This window comes from Monodon monoceros, unplaced genomic scaffold, assembly GCF_005190385.1.
Source record: "Monodon monoceros isolate NGI ecotype Baffin Bay Population unplaced genomic scaffold, NGI_Narwhal_1 Super_Scaffold_21, whole genome shotgun sequence".
Classification (NCBI taxonomy): domain Eukaryota; kingdom Metazoa; phylum Chordata; class Mammalia; order Artiodactyla; family Monodontidae; genus Monodon; species Monodon monoceros.
In genome coordinates, this window is record NW_021703778.1 from 5,745,266 (window position 1) to 5,763,947 (window position 18,682).

Sequence of the window (18,682 nt, forward strand, 5' to 3'; positions counted from 1 at the left end):
ATTCTCATGACTAAATATTTGTTTGCCTTGGAAGAGCCCGGTGTAGGGCTGCCAGTAGGTGCTCAATAAAGATTAATGGGTGGCCACGCACGTCCTTGTGGAAGTCATGTGTTCAGGATCTGCTCAGTTCTGCGCAAGAGACAGAAATGATGTGGGAAAGGTGAAAATCACAGGGGCATCACCCAACCCAGATCATGCGTTTCTGTTGTTTTTTTAAATTAAATTTATTTATTTTTATTTATTTATTTTTGGCTGTGTTGGGTCTTCGTTGCTGCGCGCGGGCTTTCTCTAGTTGCAGTGAGCGGGGGCTACTCTTCGTTGTGGTGCGCAGGCTTCTCATTGCGGTGGCTTCTCTTGTTGTGGAGCACGGGCTGTAGGCGCACGGGCTTCGGTAATTGCAGCACGCGGGCTCAGTAGTTGTGTCTCGCGGGCTCTAGAGCACAGGCTCAGTAGTTGTGGCGCACGGGCTTAGCTGCTCCGCGGCATGTGGGATCTTCCCGGACCAGGGCTCCAACCTGTGTCCCCTGCGTTGGCAGGCGGATTCTTAACCACTGCGGGAAACCCAGGGAAACCCCTGGGTTTCTGTATTTGACTTTATTATTTAATGGTCCCAAAGGCCCAGGGGCAGAAGGAATGGGAAGATGGAGCCTGGTGTTTTCTTGAGAAATGATTGGGAAGTCCTGTGAAAATTAGAATCCAGGGCCTGCTTGCAAAGCTAATATCGACTGTGAGAGAAAACCTGGTCCTCTGACGAGGACTGAAAAGAACCAAATATTTTTTTAATTGACACATTTTCTATTATTATATACATATAAAGATGATGAGTAATATGCCATATCAGATGGTTTATTCAAACTGTCAGAATAAGGGCTGAAGCGTGAGTAACTTTCCAAAGAACCTTCTGGGAAATTCAAGCAGTGAAAAGTGGCAGGAACCAGCCATGAGTTCATCTACAACCCAGGCATCCCTGAAAATCTTGAGGGAACAAAGGATGTTTCTCCCAGAGTACAAATACTTGGTGGGACATTTCTAGAGGAAAGGAAGGAGAAGGATCATTTAAACTTCCTTCACTAAAAAGCCAAATGTCCATGCACTGTCGAGGTGTGTACACTCGATGGAAAGACTGGGGTCAGCCATGTGACATGGGGGATGGTGTCCTCACCGTGAAGGATGACGATTGAGCACCAAGTCCAAATCTCAGCAGAACTTTGAGATGTTAGAGCCCTCGCTTGGAAAAATCAAGCTCTGCTTTGGCATTAGAGAAAGTAGGAGGAGGAAAGCCTGAATTACTAGGAACAGTACCACAGGTCTTGGGCTGGGCTGGGCTGCGGTGTACTGATACTGTGGTGTAGAGGAAGGTGTACCAGCAAGCGCATGGGATGACCCTGATTCTACTCGAGGCTTATGGGTCTCAGTCTCACCATCTGCCAAGCGAGCAGGCAGAGACTTGCTTTCCAGGGTCCGTTCTAACTCAACTATTTCAGCCTTGATGGGTTCCTCTATGGGCTGAGGATTCGTCCATGAATCTTGAGGGTTTTGATGAGAATTTATTTATACAATTCTACCTTTCAAAAACCTTTCCTTTTATCCCCACTCAACTCTCCTTAGCAATAGAGAAGTCTTATGACGTTTGATCATTTGGTGTATCAGGGAAGAGCCTGTTTCATTAATATATTACCCTCCACTGCTGACACCATGTGTTACCATTTTGTACCCCCCTAAAGAAAGGTGACTTTGAGAAGCAACCCGGAAGAGATTTTAGGAAAACAGGTGTTGTAGCCAGGAGAGAACTTATTATGTGTTTGCTGCTTAAACACATGAAAATGATGCAGCTCGTGTGAGCAAAAATAGTGTGAAATATACGCGTCATCATGCCCAAGGTAAAGACACATGTTTATAAAAGCACCCCCCTCGAATAAAAGTTAAAGGTTTGAGAAGTGAGAAGGACTGCGTCCCAGTAGCAGGAGCAGGGCCTGTGTCAGCATCCAGAGCGAGGGAGAATGGAGACGGGGGAGACCAGGGCTGGGCTGTGCCTCACAGCCCAACGCCTCAGTGGTGATTCTCCCAGGAAAGACCTGACGAGCTGCTGACATTTCTCTTAGGAGAATCAATGAACCTTTGTTTCCTTCTGCCTCCTCATTTGACCTTATTTTGTTCTGAAACAGAGAAGGAGGAAAGAAAGAACTGAACTGGTGGGATGGGGTTAAGGGATCTAGGCCGAAGGCTGAGCGGAGGGGACGTCCATCCGTGCTGTGGAGCCCACGGACCAGACCACAGGCCCCTGATCGGCGCCGGGGATGTTATTGTTTGCTTACTGTGTAGTCTTATTTGTTTCTGCTTCTCATTTCAATTCTCGCCCTGGTGTGTAATAAGTCACCATCTTCCCAGCCATCATCCCCGTATTGACAGGCAAATGTCACCCACATTTGACTGACATCTGTTGCTCCTGAATATGCAAAAGTATGATGTACGAACCAATTCTACTTGTTTATTTAAAGCCCTTCTTGTGTGTCTTATATATTTGTTGGTGGGATACCTTGCCTCACAGCTACTCCAGGGGCTTTCCGTTAATATCATAAATCCAGGCTGTTCCTTCTCCTGTTTGCCACGGCAAATGGGAGCTCTCCTCTCTCATACTTTGCTTCTGTTCCCCCTCCCCCAAGACACATGCAGGAGATATGCTCCGAAACTTACAGGACTCTTTCTATACCTTAGGAAAAGATCTTGCTCAGTACTTTGGTGAAAGCTGCTTGCTTTATCTGAAGACTTTTGAAGGCATCTTGACAAGTGCTTATTTCTCATGCCTGTGGCACCTTTAAGTAAATGCAGCTTAGGTCAGTGGCTGAATCTCCTGAAAGGCTGCTAGAATTGTAAGTCTGTAAATAAGAGTTCGTATGTATACACCCACCATCTGCAGCGTTAGTAAAAAGAAGCAACCCTCCCCCGCTTTGATGCGGTGGGCACGTTCATTTAAAATCATTGAGAAACGGCCTTTGTCTCATCAACACACCTTAGTGTTCTCTGGGAAACATCTTATTTCATTTTGGAAGGCTGGTGAGGAAAACCATAAGGTTAAAAAAAAAAATCACATCTACCATCTGGAAAATTCTAGAGGGCTCTCCTTATGTTAAAAGTGGCATTTTGAAAAAACACCTGAAACGCTGATGGTGGGTGAGCCATTAGAGAAATACTGTCGACCCAGCCATCCTCCTTTCAACCTTCAACCGCACCCTCCAACTGGGGCTGCAGGCAGTGGGGAAACAGGGGACTTAGGTATGACTCTTGAGTGCTGAAGGCTACAGCACGTCTGTCTCACTCCCCACCCCCATCTGTCCAGCGAGAGCGCCGCCATCGGCTGGGCTCAGCAAGGGAGTATTCAGAATCTCACTGTTCATCCATGTGCAGAGGGTTGGGCGGGGGGAAGAGAGGCCGAGGGGGGGAGAAATCCCACATTGTCAGAGTAATGCCAAACTCCCTTTGAGTGGGATGAGAAGAGCAGATGCCGCAATGAGATGCCAAAGCGGCTCCCCTTCCTCTGCGCCTTGGGTGCCTATAAATTGCTCCGGCGCGCGTTTGTCAGCCTCCTCTTCTCCTGGCAGGTGGTACCCAGGCAGAATTCTGCGTTCAGTCTCTCTCTCGCTCCGCTCCCGGCGGTGAGGCGCTCGCCGCTGCCCGCCAGCCCCTCCGCTCCAGCCCGGAGCCTCCCCGAGCCGCCGGTGCCCAGCGCCGCCGCTCCGCGCCCCCGGGGGGCGCCTGGCCTGAGCTCGCGCGGCCGGCGCGGGGTTTGGGGGATGCGCATCTATTAGAGTTCTGGTGGTTGCCAAGGAGGAAAAGAAGAAAACAAAAACAAAAAAGGCAGGAGAAGGGCGATCCCAGCGAGCGAAAGAAGAGGAGGCAGAAAAAGGCAACTTCAGACGGAAAGTTGGTGCGAACTGGCGCAGTCGGCAAAACCGGCAAAGTCGATCGCGGGCGGCGGCGGAAAAGTGTTAGCGGCCCCGGCGAGCGCGAGGGGCTGCGGCGGCTCTGCCCTCCCGGGGGCCGCGCCGGCGCCGGCGGCAGCCACAGGTGCGAAGGGGCTCGCGGGCGGCGAGAGGGCGCCCCGCGCACCCCACCCCCTGCTCGGGGACTTGCGCGCAAGTCGCCGGGCGTCCGAGCTCCCTCCCCAGCCGCAGCCTCGGCTGGGGGGGAGCGAGAGCAGGCGAGGAGCGGCCGGCGCGCGCGCCCGCCCAGGGGACTCGGGGTTCGCAGGGGGCTGTTTTCGGCTCTGAGGAGGTCCCCGCCCAACCTTCAAAATTTTGTCCAAAAGCAGACAAGAGGATCGCCCCGCGCTGAGCCGGCTGGTGGGCAGCAGGAGGCGCCTGATCGCCGCCGGGGCGCTGGGGGTGGTGATGGTGCTTCTGCTGGTCGTTCTCATCCCGGTGCTGGTGAGCTCGGCCGGCACGTCGGCGCACTACGAGATGCTGGGCACCTGCCGCATGGTCTGCGACCCTTACGGGGGCACCAAGGCGCCCAGCACGGCCGCCACGCCCGACCGCGGCCTCATGCAGTCCCTGCCCACCTTCATCCAGGGCCCCAAAGGCGAGGCAGGCAGGCCCGGGAAGGCGGGCCCGCGGGGGCCCCCCGGTGAGCCCGGGCCGCCGGGCCCCGCGGGCCCGCCGGGCGAGAAGGGCGAGCCCGGCCGCCAAGGCCTGCCGGGCCCTCCCGGGGCGCCCGGCCTGAACGCGGCCGGGGCCATCAGCGCCGCCACCTACAGCACGGTGCCCAAGATCGCCTTCTACGCCGGCCTCAAGCGGCAGCACGAAGGCTACGAGGTGCTCAAGTTCGACGACGTGGTCACCAACCTCGGTAACCACTACGATCCCACCACGGGCAAGTTCACCTGCTCCATCCCGGGCATCTACTTCTTCACCTACCACGTCCTGATGCGCGGAGGGGATGGCACCAGCATGTGGGCCGATCTCTGCAAAAACAACCAGGTGAGCGCGGGCAGGCGGCGGGGAGGGCGGGGAGGGAGCGCGGGAAGGTGCAGGCGAGAGGGAGGAGACCCCGGGCACGGGGGTGGGAGCCCGCGGAGGAAGGGCGCGGCAGCCCCGCTCCCGGGAGCCGAGAGCGAGGGGCAACGCCGTTCTACCCCGGGAAGGCTGGGGTCGTACGCCAAAGAGCGCCCGGCGGCCTGGAGACTGTGGTTCCCGAGCCCGGGACCTGCACTTGGTGCGTGCGACCCCCGAGGGGTGGAAGCCGGGGTTCGGTCCCCGCGACAGTTTGTGCACCGCGGGGAGTCCCGGAGCAGCGAGCGACCCCCGGCTGCGGGGTTCTCAGCCGTGCGGGGTCACTGTCAGGCCCTGGCGGGGATGGGAGGGCTGGGGGAGCCAGGAGTGGGCGTGCCAGGGTGACAAACCCGGGGGAGAAAGACCGGGGCCCAAGGGAGAAAGAAGGGGCGCGGAGTGAGTCCGAGCCGGGCGCGTCCAAGGCCGAGGCAGAACCACGGGGCCGGCGGTCGCAAGGTCCCTGCGGCGTCCCAGACCCGGGAAACACACAGATAGTCAGATTCGAGATGCAAAAACTCTGCTTTAGATTTCAGCTGAAGAAGGGGGAGATGTAATGAGCGCTGCTAACAAAAGGAAAAGTTGAGACTCTGGGTTTGTGCCGTAAAGCACGCTCGCAGACACAGAACCCAAACTCCACTGGCTGGAGGCGGAGGGCGCACGGGCAGGTGGTCGGGAGGCCGGGCGGAAGAGCCCAGCCCCGGGGCTCTGGGCCTCACTGCCAGCGAGCCCCAGGGCGCCTGCGTGAGGGTCTTTCCAACCCAGCCTTTTGCTCACAGGCGGCAGTGGCCTTGGCCTTGGCTGTGAAATAGCCTCAGATCAGCCCTCGGCCAGAGGACCTGCTCTCCTGAGCCGAGATGACCGGCGCTGCCACAAGGGCCACTGGTCTGCAGTGTTATGCTGGGGCCACTTCCCCGTTTGCTTGAGAAATTCGCGGTCATTGCAAAACCAAAGTGTGTCCCATCTCTTCATCGGGGGAGGAAAATAATATTTGTAATCACCTCAAAGTGTAATCGGACCCTGTGCAGGCGCTGAGTCAGCAGCCGCTGGGGGAGACCTTGCAGCCTGCAGTCTGGGTTGAAAGCCCGGGCTTCACCTTTGCTTATTGGGTGGTCCAGGGAGTGGCCCCCGCTACCCTGCCGTGGCCAGTTGTGATTTTACAAGGGCTCTCCGGCTTCAGGTCACTTCTCCCTCGAATTCAGACCTTTCTAGCTGTAACCCAGGTTTCTATTAGCAACATTAAAAGCAGAATTTATTCCAAAGTCCTAATTCACAGTGTCAGAATTCTTCCAAAGTGGAAGACAAATACCCTAAACGTATAAGAGGAAGGACAAAATATCCTATCCCTCCCCCTACCTACCACCCCTCACTTCTAAAGGAATTCAGAAGTAAGTAGCTTAAGGGACCCTAAGGTCACATAGAACAAAAAGAGGAAAAATGGCCACCAGGAGGCACTGACAGGGTTGTTTATTATAGTTCTTATACACGAAAATAATATTAAGATAAGTAAAAATTATTCACCAAGCAGTGGGATAGTTATAGGTAAATGGCTAAAAGGGCCGTGACGCATTGTACCAAAATAGAGCTGTCCTGTCACCCTCACAAAAGGACTTGTGAGCAGCCCCTCAGCAGGCAGGGATGAGGCACCCGTTTATTTACAAATTGGCTGTCTTCTGACTCAAAGGTTAGGTCTGGCAGATACTATCAGGCTGGAGAGATTGTTTTCAGAGGTATTAATTCAAATAGAATAAGATTCAAGTTTTATCAGTGTATAAAAACACACTTCTTTAAGTATCTGGAAATTGCAACTGCATGAAAAGCTAAGGAACAGTACATTTAAATTAGTTTAAATGTTGATGCTGAGGCCCAGGTCAAGATTCCAAGAAAACCATTCCATATATGTGTTCTATGTGCGTTTTGGTTTTTTTAAAAACTTTTTCATTGTTTGGAGTGTAGCATGCTTCTTTGTATCATCCTAGCATGTACATTCTATGAGGATGGAGGGGGAAGAAAAAAAAAAGGCACAACAGCTGACCTTAAAATGTCTAATGCTTTGCATTGGCATTATTAAGCTGATACTTCTACAAAAGGTGAGCAACAAGTTATTCAGAAAAACAAATATAGTAGAAAACGATATATTTTCGAGTTCAGCACGGACTGTTTTGCAAAATGGTTATTGCAATATTACTGTTAAGGAATTCTATATCTAGAATAGAACTGTTTTGTAAAGTCTGGTCTGCAGGCGTTGCAAATGAGAAATCTTTAAAAATCCTTTTCTAATTAATATTAAAGAAAGAGTTTTTCCTTGATTTTCAGTTTTGCTCTTGTCTGATCACTTCTTAGTTGGCAGGCAGTTCCCCCCTCTGAGCTGACCTAATTTGCTTTCATAAAGCAGAAACTCAGAGATCCATGTCAGCGTAATGTTCTATGGATTAAGTGGATTTGGGAAGCACACAAAAATTAAACTGAAAATGCTGTTCACTCTAGGATAGAGGAATGCCTCTGGACGCTAACCACATGAGAACCATTTTATTTATGCTTTGTGTTTGAATGCAGGATCACAGATGGAAACATCAAAGGCCAGTAAATTAACCTGATGCGCCACTTAACCTTTTGTTTATGATTCCACAGAAGTACAATGAAAATGAAATTATGAGAGCATCAGTAGCGATTAATTAAATTAGCAAATGTTACCATAAATATTGTCTCTAATGATAAACCCTCCCTAATAAGATAATGCTGAGGCAGGATAGCGTATTGCATCCTCACAAACACAGCACTAAAAGGACCACAGTTCTCATGTTCCCCAGAAAACCATCAACCTAAATTTAATCTTACCCTGTCTAAAAAGCCCATGACAGTGCATATTAAAGGCAAAAGTTGGACTCAAATAGCTTTCCATAGAGACTGGAAATATTTTTTTAAATGTTTGTGTACATTTAGCAGGAAACCTGAATAAAAAATATTGCTATTTGAATCCAGTCACTGCAATACCACTCTAATAAGCCACTCTAATAAAAACTAAAACTGGCTTAAGGTTAGAACTATAAAATAATTAAAGACTAGTTTTTACTCTAAGAATTTATTAGTTATGGCACCGTTGAACATGACATATATTGGAAACAAGACAGTTTGTGGGCTGTTATTCATTTATTAGCAAGATTAATGAAATGTCAAATGAATTATCTTTTTAGGGGCTGTGAAACGTGCACCAAAGATCAGCAGAATCTAAATAGTTAACTTACGAGATGGAAAGGTATTAGAGTACATTTAGGTAGAAATGGGTATATCGGGCTAAGGAAAGGATGCATCATATCGTCAGAGAAAATGCTGAAATCTGTGTACATTTAGGAACCTGAAAATAGCCTCCAGGGTGGACGCATTACTTTCCTCAATAGTCTGATGGCTTAAAGGAAGAATTGTTGGAAGTTACTGGGCTGGATACTACAGCTTGAAATGTCAAGTCCCATTATACCTTTAGAGTGTGATCAGGTGAGCAGGCATACTAGAATCACGCAAAGTACTCTGGACTGTGGCAGGTATTTAATTGGGAGAGTCTTATGGTTCAAATCTTAGAGAATCACTTTCATTAAAAAGCAATCACACTGGCTTTATCCAACAAAGGAAGTGAAAACCATAAGGGTAACCTTCCAGTCTGTGGGATCATAATAATGCATTTGCAGGGTTTTGTGGTAACAACTACTGAATAAAGATGGTAACAATTTTGTGGGCTTGTGGTTATATCCCACGGAATAAAAATGGCATGTTATATATATATATATATTTATTTATTTATTTAAGACTCTTGTCTCTAAATCAAGTGATTTTAATGAACCCCAGTTCCCAAATGCCCTCATGTAGAAAACAGTGTTAAAGCGTAATACCCATAGAACTTAATACTAAATACCTAAAGCACTAAATAAAAATGTGTGTCTGGTTATTAATCATAGGTGAGAAGTATATCATAGATTGATAATTAATTAATATATTACTAATATAGCTAATTAGTATTTTATATTTTAATTTTTCTCACACATTAAAAAAAAAATCAGGTCCTAAGAGTACGGTTCTTTCTCCTTGTAGATTTTTTTTTCCCTGGGAACTAATGACTAGATGAAATTAATGAATCAAAGCATCCAACTCCTATAAACTAGTGATTAATTCCTAGGAAATATTATGACCTTAAATTGTATTATTACTTAATGGTCAAAACGGATCAACTCACCAAGTTGGTGTATACATTTAAGTCAGTGCTTGTGAGCATAATTATATTTTGCTTTCATTTTATTAGTGTCGGCACAATGTTAAGACATTCTGAACCTTTTAAGCCCTTTTCTCCTTTTGCTATATGATACCCAGGAATAAATTTTTTAAATACTACTCAGATTACTTTACAAGTTCAGCAGTGTCAAAGAGTCTTCTCCTTTTTTAACATTTCAGCATTAATGTGAGAACATACCACATGAAAATTTAATTTGAAAACCAATCATTTAAATTTTGATGTCTCATTTCTCTCATTTTGCCAAGTGATAAAATCTCACATATTGCACCCCAAGTCATGCATTATTACGTAGTGCAGGTTTACAAAACCACTAAATCACTTGCTGTGTTATTCGGAGAAATATCATTACAGTGGAAGAGAAACAAGCCACAAAGTAGATGTTTTACTGAAATAAATCAAGTACACGTCTGCCTATTGAAAAAAATTTTTTCCAAGTCAGAATCAAAATATAGCCAAACGGATATGAAGCCTAATTGGAGTTGAGGATGTGACAGAATGTCCATATTACTTGATATGATGGGTGGGCAATTGGACTGTGTGCAAATGTCTGTCAGCTCACTAATGAGATCACAGGCTCAACCTGAGTGGATTAGAAGCAAACCTCCATCCTCAAAGCAAACCACACATTTAGAATCACCTCAATATAAAAGGGTATTCAATGAGATCATTCAAAAGAATTTAGAAATTTTAGAGACTTCAAATTATAGAAATGTAGTTCCTTCTATAACTTTCAGATGTGTTGAAATTAAATAGCTTATTTACGTACACACATCACAATTAAGTGATAAAAAGGCACAAATAGAAAAAAGAACTCTGAAGACTTTTAAACCAAAGGTGTTTCATTGAGTTAAGCTTTGGGTACAGGGGCTTTTCCTTGAATTAGATTTCGAAAGCCCAAAATCAAAATGATTTTTCTTTTTTTCTTCCTGTATAGTAGAGTTACAGGAGTGGGATTTCTTTGAGTCTGTACATACTGCGGATCTCAATTTTCTAATAATCATGGGGACCAACAGAAGTTTGGATTGAACTTCTGTCCTCCAACAGCTGGTTAGGATATCGCTGCCTGGCTTTAATTAAAATGCAAAAAAGTGGCCATTTCAAGAAGTGATTGGGCACAGAGTCACAAGGAATTAGAAAAAGTCATGATTTAGGAAGAGAATAGAGTGGTGTGCATTGTTTACCACATATAGTAAAAAGAAAAACAAAGACTGTTAGAATCACCTTCAGGAAAGCACTATTTTCTCCTTTCCAGTAACATAGTTGAAACTGTTACAAAGATATCCTCATAAAGCCCCAAGGCCAAGGTGGACTTGGCTGTGCTAAATTCAGTGCCATGGCAGCCAGTCTGCTTTTGATGCTGTGTGAATGACAAAAAAAAAAGAAAGAAAGAAAAGAAAGCCTGAGCTTTGTGACCACCTAGAGGGGTGGGATGGGGAGGGTGGGAGGAAGGCTCAAGAGGGAGGGGATATGGGGATATATGTATACGTATAGCCGATTCACTTTGTTATAAAGCAGAAACTAACACACCATTGTAAAGCAATTATACTCCAATAAAGATGTTTTTAAAAAAAAGAAAGCCTGAGAATTCTCTCTTACAAATTCTAATTCTTGTCTGTCTCACGCAGGTGCGTGCTAGCGCGATCGCCCAAGACGCTGATCAGAATTACGACTATGCGAGCAACAGTGTGGTTCTTCATTTGGAGCCAGGAGACGAAGTCTACATCAAATTAGATGGTGGGAAAGCCCACGGAGGAAACAACAACAAATACAGCACATTTTCTGGATTTATTATCTATGCTGACTGATCATGCAAAAACTAAGCTTATTACTCTGAGTTTGGACACTGGATTCGTATGGCTAACGTCAGTGAATCGAGGACCCCAGGGGATGCCGGATGCGGGGCGCCTCAGCTGTGTGTATGTGGGGAATTCAAATGCTACCTGACTCACATCTGTATACTCAGAAACATTATGTAAAAAAAAATATTAAAAGCAAGATAAGCAAATGTTGATCCACTACCGCCAAAGCAAATATTCCTATTGTTCGTGTCGATGTGAATGAAGTCCTATATAGATCACAAATTTTTATAGAAAAATCTAAGACACTGAATTATTTCTTCCATATATATGATACTTTGGTGTAATGTGATCTTGCTGCTTTTATCCATATGTCAGCTTTGGTTCTTGTGAGTTTACCTGCTTATTATGATACTCGGGGTCCATTCATAGTGTGGGGAAGAATGATTTTTACCCTGCAGGAGGAGGTCTCATTGACATAATGCTGCTTTGTCCCCAAAGAAATTGTCTGCCTTGTACTCCTGTTAACTTTAGAGCTAGACCTGGGAATGATTCAACTTTAAGCCTTAACCTGGAATTTTCTGGATTTGAGGGAATTCCCAAGCCTGTGATCATGTTTCACATTCTTTTTCTTAGGAATCTTCTTTCCTCTCTTTTCGGGTGATAGTCTTTAAAAGTAGAGATTGAACTTGTATCATAGGATTACCCTCTAAGTGTGTAAATGTGTAATTACGTATGGTATTTAGAAAAATCCCCCTGTGTCCAGTTTGTCAATAGAATGCATTTAGGTTTACTTGGAAAGTCAGAGAAATTTATTCTTTGGTGTTAAATCAGACTGAGGCTTTTGCCTTCTTTGGAACAAAAGATTATTCGTAACCCAACGCATATAGGTTTAATTTGCGCTGGTGCATGCGTCACCAAGGGGACACTAAGTAAGGCCTTCAAATAGTTACTACAAGTCATGGCCTGAGGTTATTTCAACGTGAACAATTTCACATATAACCAATACGACAATAAAGTGTATATATTTTATACAAATAACCTGCTACATATATATATGTATGTGTACATATATATATGTTAGATGAAATATATATATGGCTTCAGACCGTAGGCACAATGGCTGTATAGCCCCAAAAATTTAATTTAAAGAAGTGTACGTGTAGGCACACACACAAACGTGTATAAGTTATTTGACTTATCTTGGATTGAAATATATTTTGGAAGACAAAAATATATGAAGTAGCAAAATAATTTAGATGACTTCTAAGAGTTATCCAGAAAATTAAATTTTATTAGGTTAAAATGCCCCGGAAATCATGTGTCTGTAAATTAGGTCTGTGGCTTCTTTATTACCATATGCCAATCAATACTTTCACTGCGTTCTGTGGCCGACTGTTACTGTTAGGACTGCGGAGATGAAGTAGCTCTCCTTTGCAGTGTTTATGAAATATATGCATTTGAATGAGCAATGTTTTTCTTTTTTCTCAGGTGGACCGAAGCTGACAGTAAAGTAGATTTTGAGAGTAGTGCAAATCCTTCCTCTCTGGTTAAAGTACACTGCCAAAAGCCATCTCTTTAATCTAAGAAAAAGATTTAAAATGCGTGTTGATACGTCGTAACTATCAGACAGCTTCCACTATTACAATGAAAAATCTGTTCCGCTCTCAGGTGCCTTTGAAGACTCTTTGAGAAGTAGATTTCACAAACGGAGATTGAAAAATCTGCCTGTTTTACTGGCGAAGGACATTTGCATTTTTTTCATTTAAAGGAATTAGTTTGTTCTGTTTGGCTCATTCCTCTTGGATACTTTCTGTTCTAATACACAGAAAGCTTGACCATCGTTGATCCACAGAAATATCTTTTATTTAGCCAACCTCAACTTTCCAAAAGAGTTTTGCCTGGTGTTCCCATCTGAACGTGCTGTTTGCTTGGTTTAAATGCCTTGGTCTGAGTAACCCTCATGATTTATATGATTAAAAACATGTAAGCCCGTTTATCAAGAATAATGACTAATTCTATTTGGCCTTTCTAATATGTAAGATAACTCATAAAGGAATTGCAGTGGATTTTATTTCCATTTAACAATATGTATTTATCAAAGAGGAATTAGCAGTAAGGGTTTGGAGATTTTTTTTTTAGGTAACAAATCATAGTAAAGGATTCAACCAAAAGATTAGCTTATAAACAGCAGAACACGTCAACTGAGAGTTTTAAAAAGGCTTTATTTACACAAAACATCAGGGCTGGGTGTCTTTTAAAGAGTTGGCTCTAGAATCAGACTGTCACTTCTAATAGATCTGACATTTTCTTCAGATAAGTAAGCGTTATTTTCTCTGTTCAGGCCCAAGGAAAGACAAATAAAAGGTAAAGGAAATAAAGAGAATATATATAAGGCAAACATTTCTCTTTTTTTTTTTTTTGCATTCTATATTATTAATTAAATTGTGGCCTTTGTTACTATAAATGTAATGATTCATTAAACTATATTATGTAATATATTTTGACTTTTATGATTGAATTTTTCTAATTGAGTACTATGTTATGTGTTCATGTCCCCTTGTACAAATTTTTCAAAACACAACAAAATTTATAGGAAAACTGGATGCCAGAAAGCCACAGGCAACAAGACTGATTTATTATCAGTATATATAGATAGGTGAACAGCATATAATCAACCTTCCACAATATTTTTACCATTGTGAATTGGTAATTATATTACAGTATCTTTTGAGAAAAAAGTCTCAAAATTTAACTTCCCTTGCTGCAGAAGCTATCTTGAAGTGCCATATTATTCATTAAGCATTAATTAAAGGACAGCAGGATAATTAGTAGAATCATCCATATTACAGGAAACATTAGATTGCTCCAGAAAGGGGTAATTTAACTAGAAACACTTTAAATTTTCTCATGCAGTGCTGGTGATAGATTAAGGAAACAAAACAAAAGGAAGCAAAACTCCACTAAGGGGATGTAGACTGTAAATCGTTGTTTGGATATGGGTACTTTTGTCTTTATTTTGTTAAGGAAAAACAATAGGGCTTAATTAGGCTCAGTAACTCCCTAAAGGTACAGATGTAATAGCCAGTTTCTGAGAAGGCAGAAGTCTTCTAATTCTCCTAAAAAGGAAATGCTCTGTCAGTCCAATGTAGCTCTGATTAATATCTCACAGTGGGTTTGAAATCCCTGTCTGTTCCCTGCAAGCTTTATACTCAAGGTATGAATTCAGAACAACCGTCCTATTTGAAAGTTAGCCATTGCTTGGGGTTCTCTATCAGTATCTTATCAAGTGCAGCCTCAGTTATACCTCTAAACAACATTTTAGGAACAATGTTGGTAAGTATATGAGAATAGCCGTGACCTCCGTATTTCGTCAGCCGATGCTTCGTATGTATGTCATGTGCCATCAGAATTCGATCTTCATAGCCCTCATCCACCAGAAGACGTACCCTGTGAAAAATGTTAACTCATTATATGGCATCGGTCTCACGTTTACAGTTTTCAGGGTGCTTTAAACTTTTTACTCATAAAGCTATCGTGTTGTCATAAAGATACCGTCTTCCCTTGCGGCACGTGTCCTGGGAGACCCTTAATAAATATTGTGTGGTGATGATAAAGATATTACCGCATCCTAGTAGGAACATGATCCTTATTCCCTGCACACAGAAATCCCTAGCTTGTGATATTTATGACGATGCCTGGCAATCCTGCATTAGAGACAGCTTCCAATAGGATGTGCCAGTTTGCATAAGTGGCCACTGTAGCATTTTATTAAATAACTTTATTCTGGATTTGTAGCCAGCTCTCCATTCTAAAATGCCTCGCTTAGTCGACCCATTTTTCAGATTTCATTCTCTCTGTCTCTCCTTTTTCTCCTAGCAAATAAAATCAACGACTGTTTGTGATTAAAACAGGGAAACAAAAGGAATCTTTGTACACGTAAAACATTCTGAGAGTAAAATCAGTTGGTTTGAAAATGAAGGGCATATGACGAGCTTGATAGTTATTTTTAACTAACTATTATTGGAGTATAGTTGGTTTACAGTGTTGTGTTAATTTCTGCTGTACAGCAAAGTGACCCCATTATACATATATTTATATTCTTTTTCATACTCTTTTCCATTATGGTTTATCACAGGGTATTGAATACAGTTCCCTGTGCTCTACAGTAGGACCTTGTTGTTTATCCATTCTCTGTGTAATAGTTTGCATCTGCTAAACCCAAACTCCCAATCCATCCCTCCCCCACCCGCCACCCCGTTGGCAGCCACAAGTCTGTTCTCTATGTCTGTGAGTCTGTTTCCGTTTCGTAGATAGGTTCATTTGTGTCATATTTTAGATTGCTAGTCATTTTTAAAGGTCAGTTACGGTCCCTCTGCGCTAGTCCTTTTGAAGCCGATGGGAATTTTGACTTAGTAATAGTCTGGGAGCATTGGATTAAATTGGCCAATAAAAATTTACTCTTTCTTCCTTCCATTTCATTAAGATTGCTATAAATAATGAGCTGTTCCTTTAAATTTATAGTCAGTTGACTACAGAATGGCTTCCTGCCTATTGTCTAAACATCTAATCCTCTTGGCTTTGTTAAGTGCTGTAATCTGTAATGTGAGTCGGTCACCTCTGACAGCCACCATCTGTATAGGTCTGGACCCTGGGCATTGTCTGCCGTGACTTCCATGGGTCTCTGGTGGCAGGAGATGCAGCTTGGAGACCATGGCTGTTCTCTGGCATTTTCTGTCTTGTCTTGTCGATCCCTAGATTTCCAAATGGATCTAGATGGATGGGTAGCGCCTTCTGCCAAGGACTAATTATTTGAAAGGTATCTTTTTTGTTTCGGTAGCATTTCTCGGCATTCTAGTGCATGAGTCATATTTAATAACTACTACAGCAAGCAAAATGGGGGCCACTGCATCAAAAACCTCGAGCACAAAGCCTTGCCCTCTGAGAACATACATTTTAAAAGAAATTATACTTAAAGATTAGATCTTATGTTTGCAGGCCAAAGGAATGCCAGAAAAGAGCCAACCTGGGTGTTTTGTCTAGAAATCTGCGTTCACGTCACACGTACCTCACGTGTGTCCTAAGAATAGAGTGCTAGCTGTGCCACCATCATTATTTGCTTCTTTCTTTCTTTCTTTTTATTGAAGTATAGTTGATGTGCGATAGTATATGTTACAAATGTACAGTATAGTGATTCACAAGTTTTAAAGGTTATACTCCATTTATAGTTATTATAAAATATTGGCTATATTCCCTATGTTGTACAATAGATCCTTGGAGCTTATTTCATACATAATAGCTTATACCTCTTAATCCCCTACCTCTGAATTCCCTATATCCCTACCTACCCCTCTATAGGGGTAGGGCATTACCTGCCTCTCTAAAATTTGTATAATGTCCAAAAGTCCTGATCTGAAGTTACTTGTGGAATGAACTCTCTTTAAGGGAATTATTTAAGGCAGTTATACGATCGTTTATGAAAAGAGAGAAAGATTTGTCAGATGCATGCACAGTGCTGAAACATAGTGTGACAAACCTTGATCCGCAACTGAAAAGGAGTATCACCTTACAGGAAATTTTAGGGTACACTTTCCCCTGTGTCTTTTCTGAGCATTTTTGTCTCTTTTCCTTGTCTGAGAAAAAGAGATATCTTATTACTACAGAGGCACATTTGTGTAAACAGATTCCTGTAAGAGGCCTGTGTCATATCCTGAAGCACAAAGCCACTGAATTGCACAGTAGCATGGAAAGATACTCATTTCAAAATGGGAACCCTTAGAACTCATTAAGTCAAGAATCTGGAGACTAGTTATCTCATGAGAAAGAGAATGTTCTGGCTCTAGAAACATAATTATCTCCTGACTATCAGGAAAACTGCCTGGTCACTCCTAAAATAAGAGATCGTCTCATATGCTGCGCCATTGTGTAGAAGAACAGTATTTAGAGAGAGACCGCCAGAAGGAAGGAACCAATACAGATGAGAAGACAAAAAATCACAGTAACTATAGAAATACAAATGAGTTAGTGTTTTGCAAACAAATATTAGAGAGAGACTACAAAGTGTGAAAAGGCAGAGATATAATAAGATTGAGAAATGGAGCATAAGATTGAAAACAGGTGTTAGACACAGAATTTCTGGTGCCGAAAACCAGAGGTAGGCAGAAGCGTGCTTCTCTGTTCTTGCACTTCAAAGCTTTGAGATTACTGAGGCTCAGAGAAGGACTGCTGATGAATGATGAAAATCGGGTGCCCAGGAGGTAGGGACAAGGGGGTACACACACAACCCAAAAGTCATTTAGTAATTACCGTGAGCTGTACTTGAGTCCAGGGACTTAATGCATGGTTTTAATTTACAAAGATTAAGGATGCATATATACACAGATACATAGATATACACAAACACACATGCACATATATATACTTTTTGATGTATTTCCGTACATCTAGAATGTTTACATTTAGCTCAGTGAACGCTCATATCCCCATAGACCTCCCTCTGCAGATTCCCTCTTTTATTTCAGGTCTAGGAGTGTCATGGAAAGCATAGGGGCGGAGAAGATACAGCTCACTGCCGTAAACGGGCTTAGAGAAACAAAGCAGGTCCTGGGAGCAAACTTCCTATTTCCGAGATGAATTGTAAAACGTGTGTTGAGGGCATTCATCAGGAAATCATGGTTTTGAGGTCATGAAAGATGAGGAAGGTCTACACAGCACCCCATTTTAAATTCCAGAGAATATTCACCTCTGAGTATGGTCCAAGCTAGTAGGACTCTTAGGAAACCTGTTTGCCTGTATTGAGTGGTACTCCTGGGCAAGGAAATTAAAATCATAAAACAAAACAAACAAACCAATAAATCTGTTTATCAAAGAACTGGTTTGAGTAGTAGAAAAAAAAAAAAAAAAGCCCTAGCGATTCTGCTCAGAACAGTCAAAGCAGTTTGCTCGTGTAGAGCTGAGTGTCTCCATATTTATATACAAAACTACTGTAACGTCAGTCAACTCTGTCTGATGATATTAAACTTGAAGCCTATTTTACTGTTAATAAGCTCATCAAGGAGGTCTGCCAGTACACAGGGACAGTAGAAGGCATACATGTAAGGATAGACTTCCCGGGGGAAAGACCCTAAGGCTGTCTCAGCTGTGGCCCCTGGCTCAAGACCACCCCCTCAAACCCAATGTACATGTGTTCAACTCCTGCTGCTTGAGCCTCACAGTTTCTGGACATCACTTCTCTGCTGCAGTTTGGCTTTTACTCCCATTCCAACCAGTTTTCTACAGTCAGAACCCTGTTCTGCTCCGTGTCGCCATGGAGAACTACTTCCACTCAACCTTCCTTTCCCCACTCTGACCAGGAGTTCCATCCTTCTACTTTTTTGCTCACCTTCTTCCACTATCTGTATTCACCCATTTGCTTCAAGCATCCAGGGATTTTCCCCTGCTATGTTATTCCTGGACATCTCTCCATCTCTCTCTACACTTTCTTCCCTCCAGCTTGGACCTCGTGACCCTCATCTCAACCCCTCCATGGTCCCGCCGATATCAACCACGTTTTTCAGACA

General features: G+C 43.6%; 3 protein-coding genes across 6 annotated transcripts in view; 2 read left to right on the plus strand and 1 right to left on the minus strand.

The window, feature by feature from the left end:
- RSU1 (Ras suppressor protein 1) overlaps positions 1–18,682 on the plus strand; it is a 355,370-nt gene that overhangs the window by 255,245 nt on the left and 81,443 nt on the right. The gene's annotated exons all lie outside the window — the stretch shown is intronic.
- Positions 3,582–12,073, plus strand: C1QL3 (complement C1q like 3). The gene is made up of 2 exons (XM_029239185.1): positions 3,582–4,976; positions 10,953–12,073. The coding sequence occupies exons 1-2, from the start codon at positions 4,389–4,391 to the stop codon at positions 11,130–11,132; spliced, it is 768 nt and encodes a 255-aa protein (XP_029095018.1). The 5' UTR covers positions 3,582–4,388; the 3' UTR covers positions 11,133–12,073.
- Positions 13,281–18,682, minus strand: part of PTER (phosphotriesterase related) — a 32,847-nt gene continuing 27,445 nt past the window's right edge. Inside the window, 1 exon segment of the mRNA XM_029239181.1 lies at positions 13,281–14,573. Within this exon segment, the coding sequence (XP_029095014.1) occupies positions 14,363–14,573 (211 nt within the window). The 3' untranslated portion in view covers positions 13,281–14,362.

Coding starts and splice junctions, on each gene's coding strand:
- C1QL3 (XM_029239185.1), top strand. CDS start 4,389: ATGGTGCTTCTGCTGGTCGTTCTCATCCCGGTGCTGGTGAGCTCGGCC. Junction 4,977..10,952: donor ATCTCTGCAAAAACAACCAG/GTGAGCGCGGGC, acceptor TGTCTCACGCAG/GTGCGTGCTAGCGCGATCGC.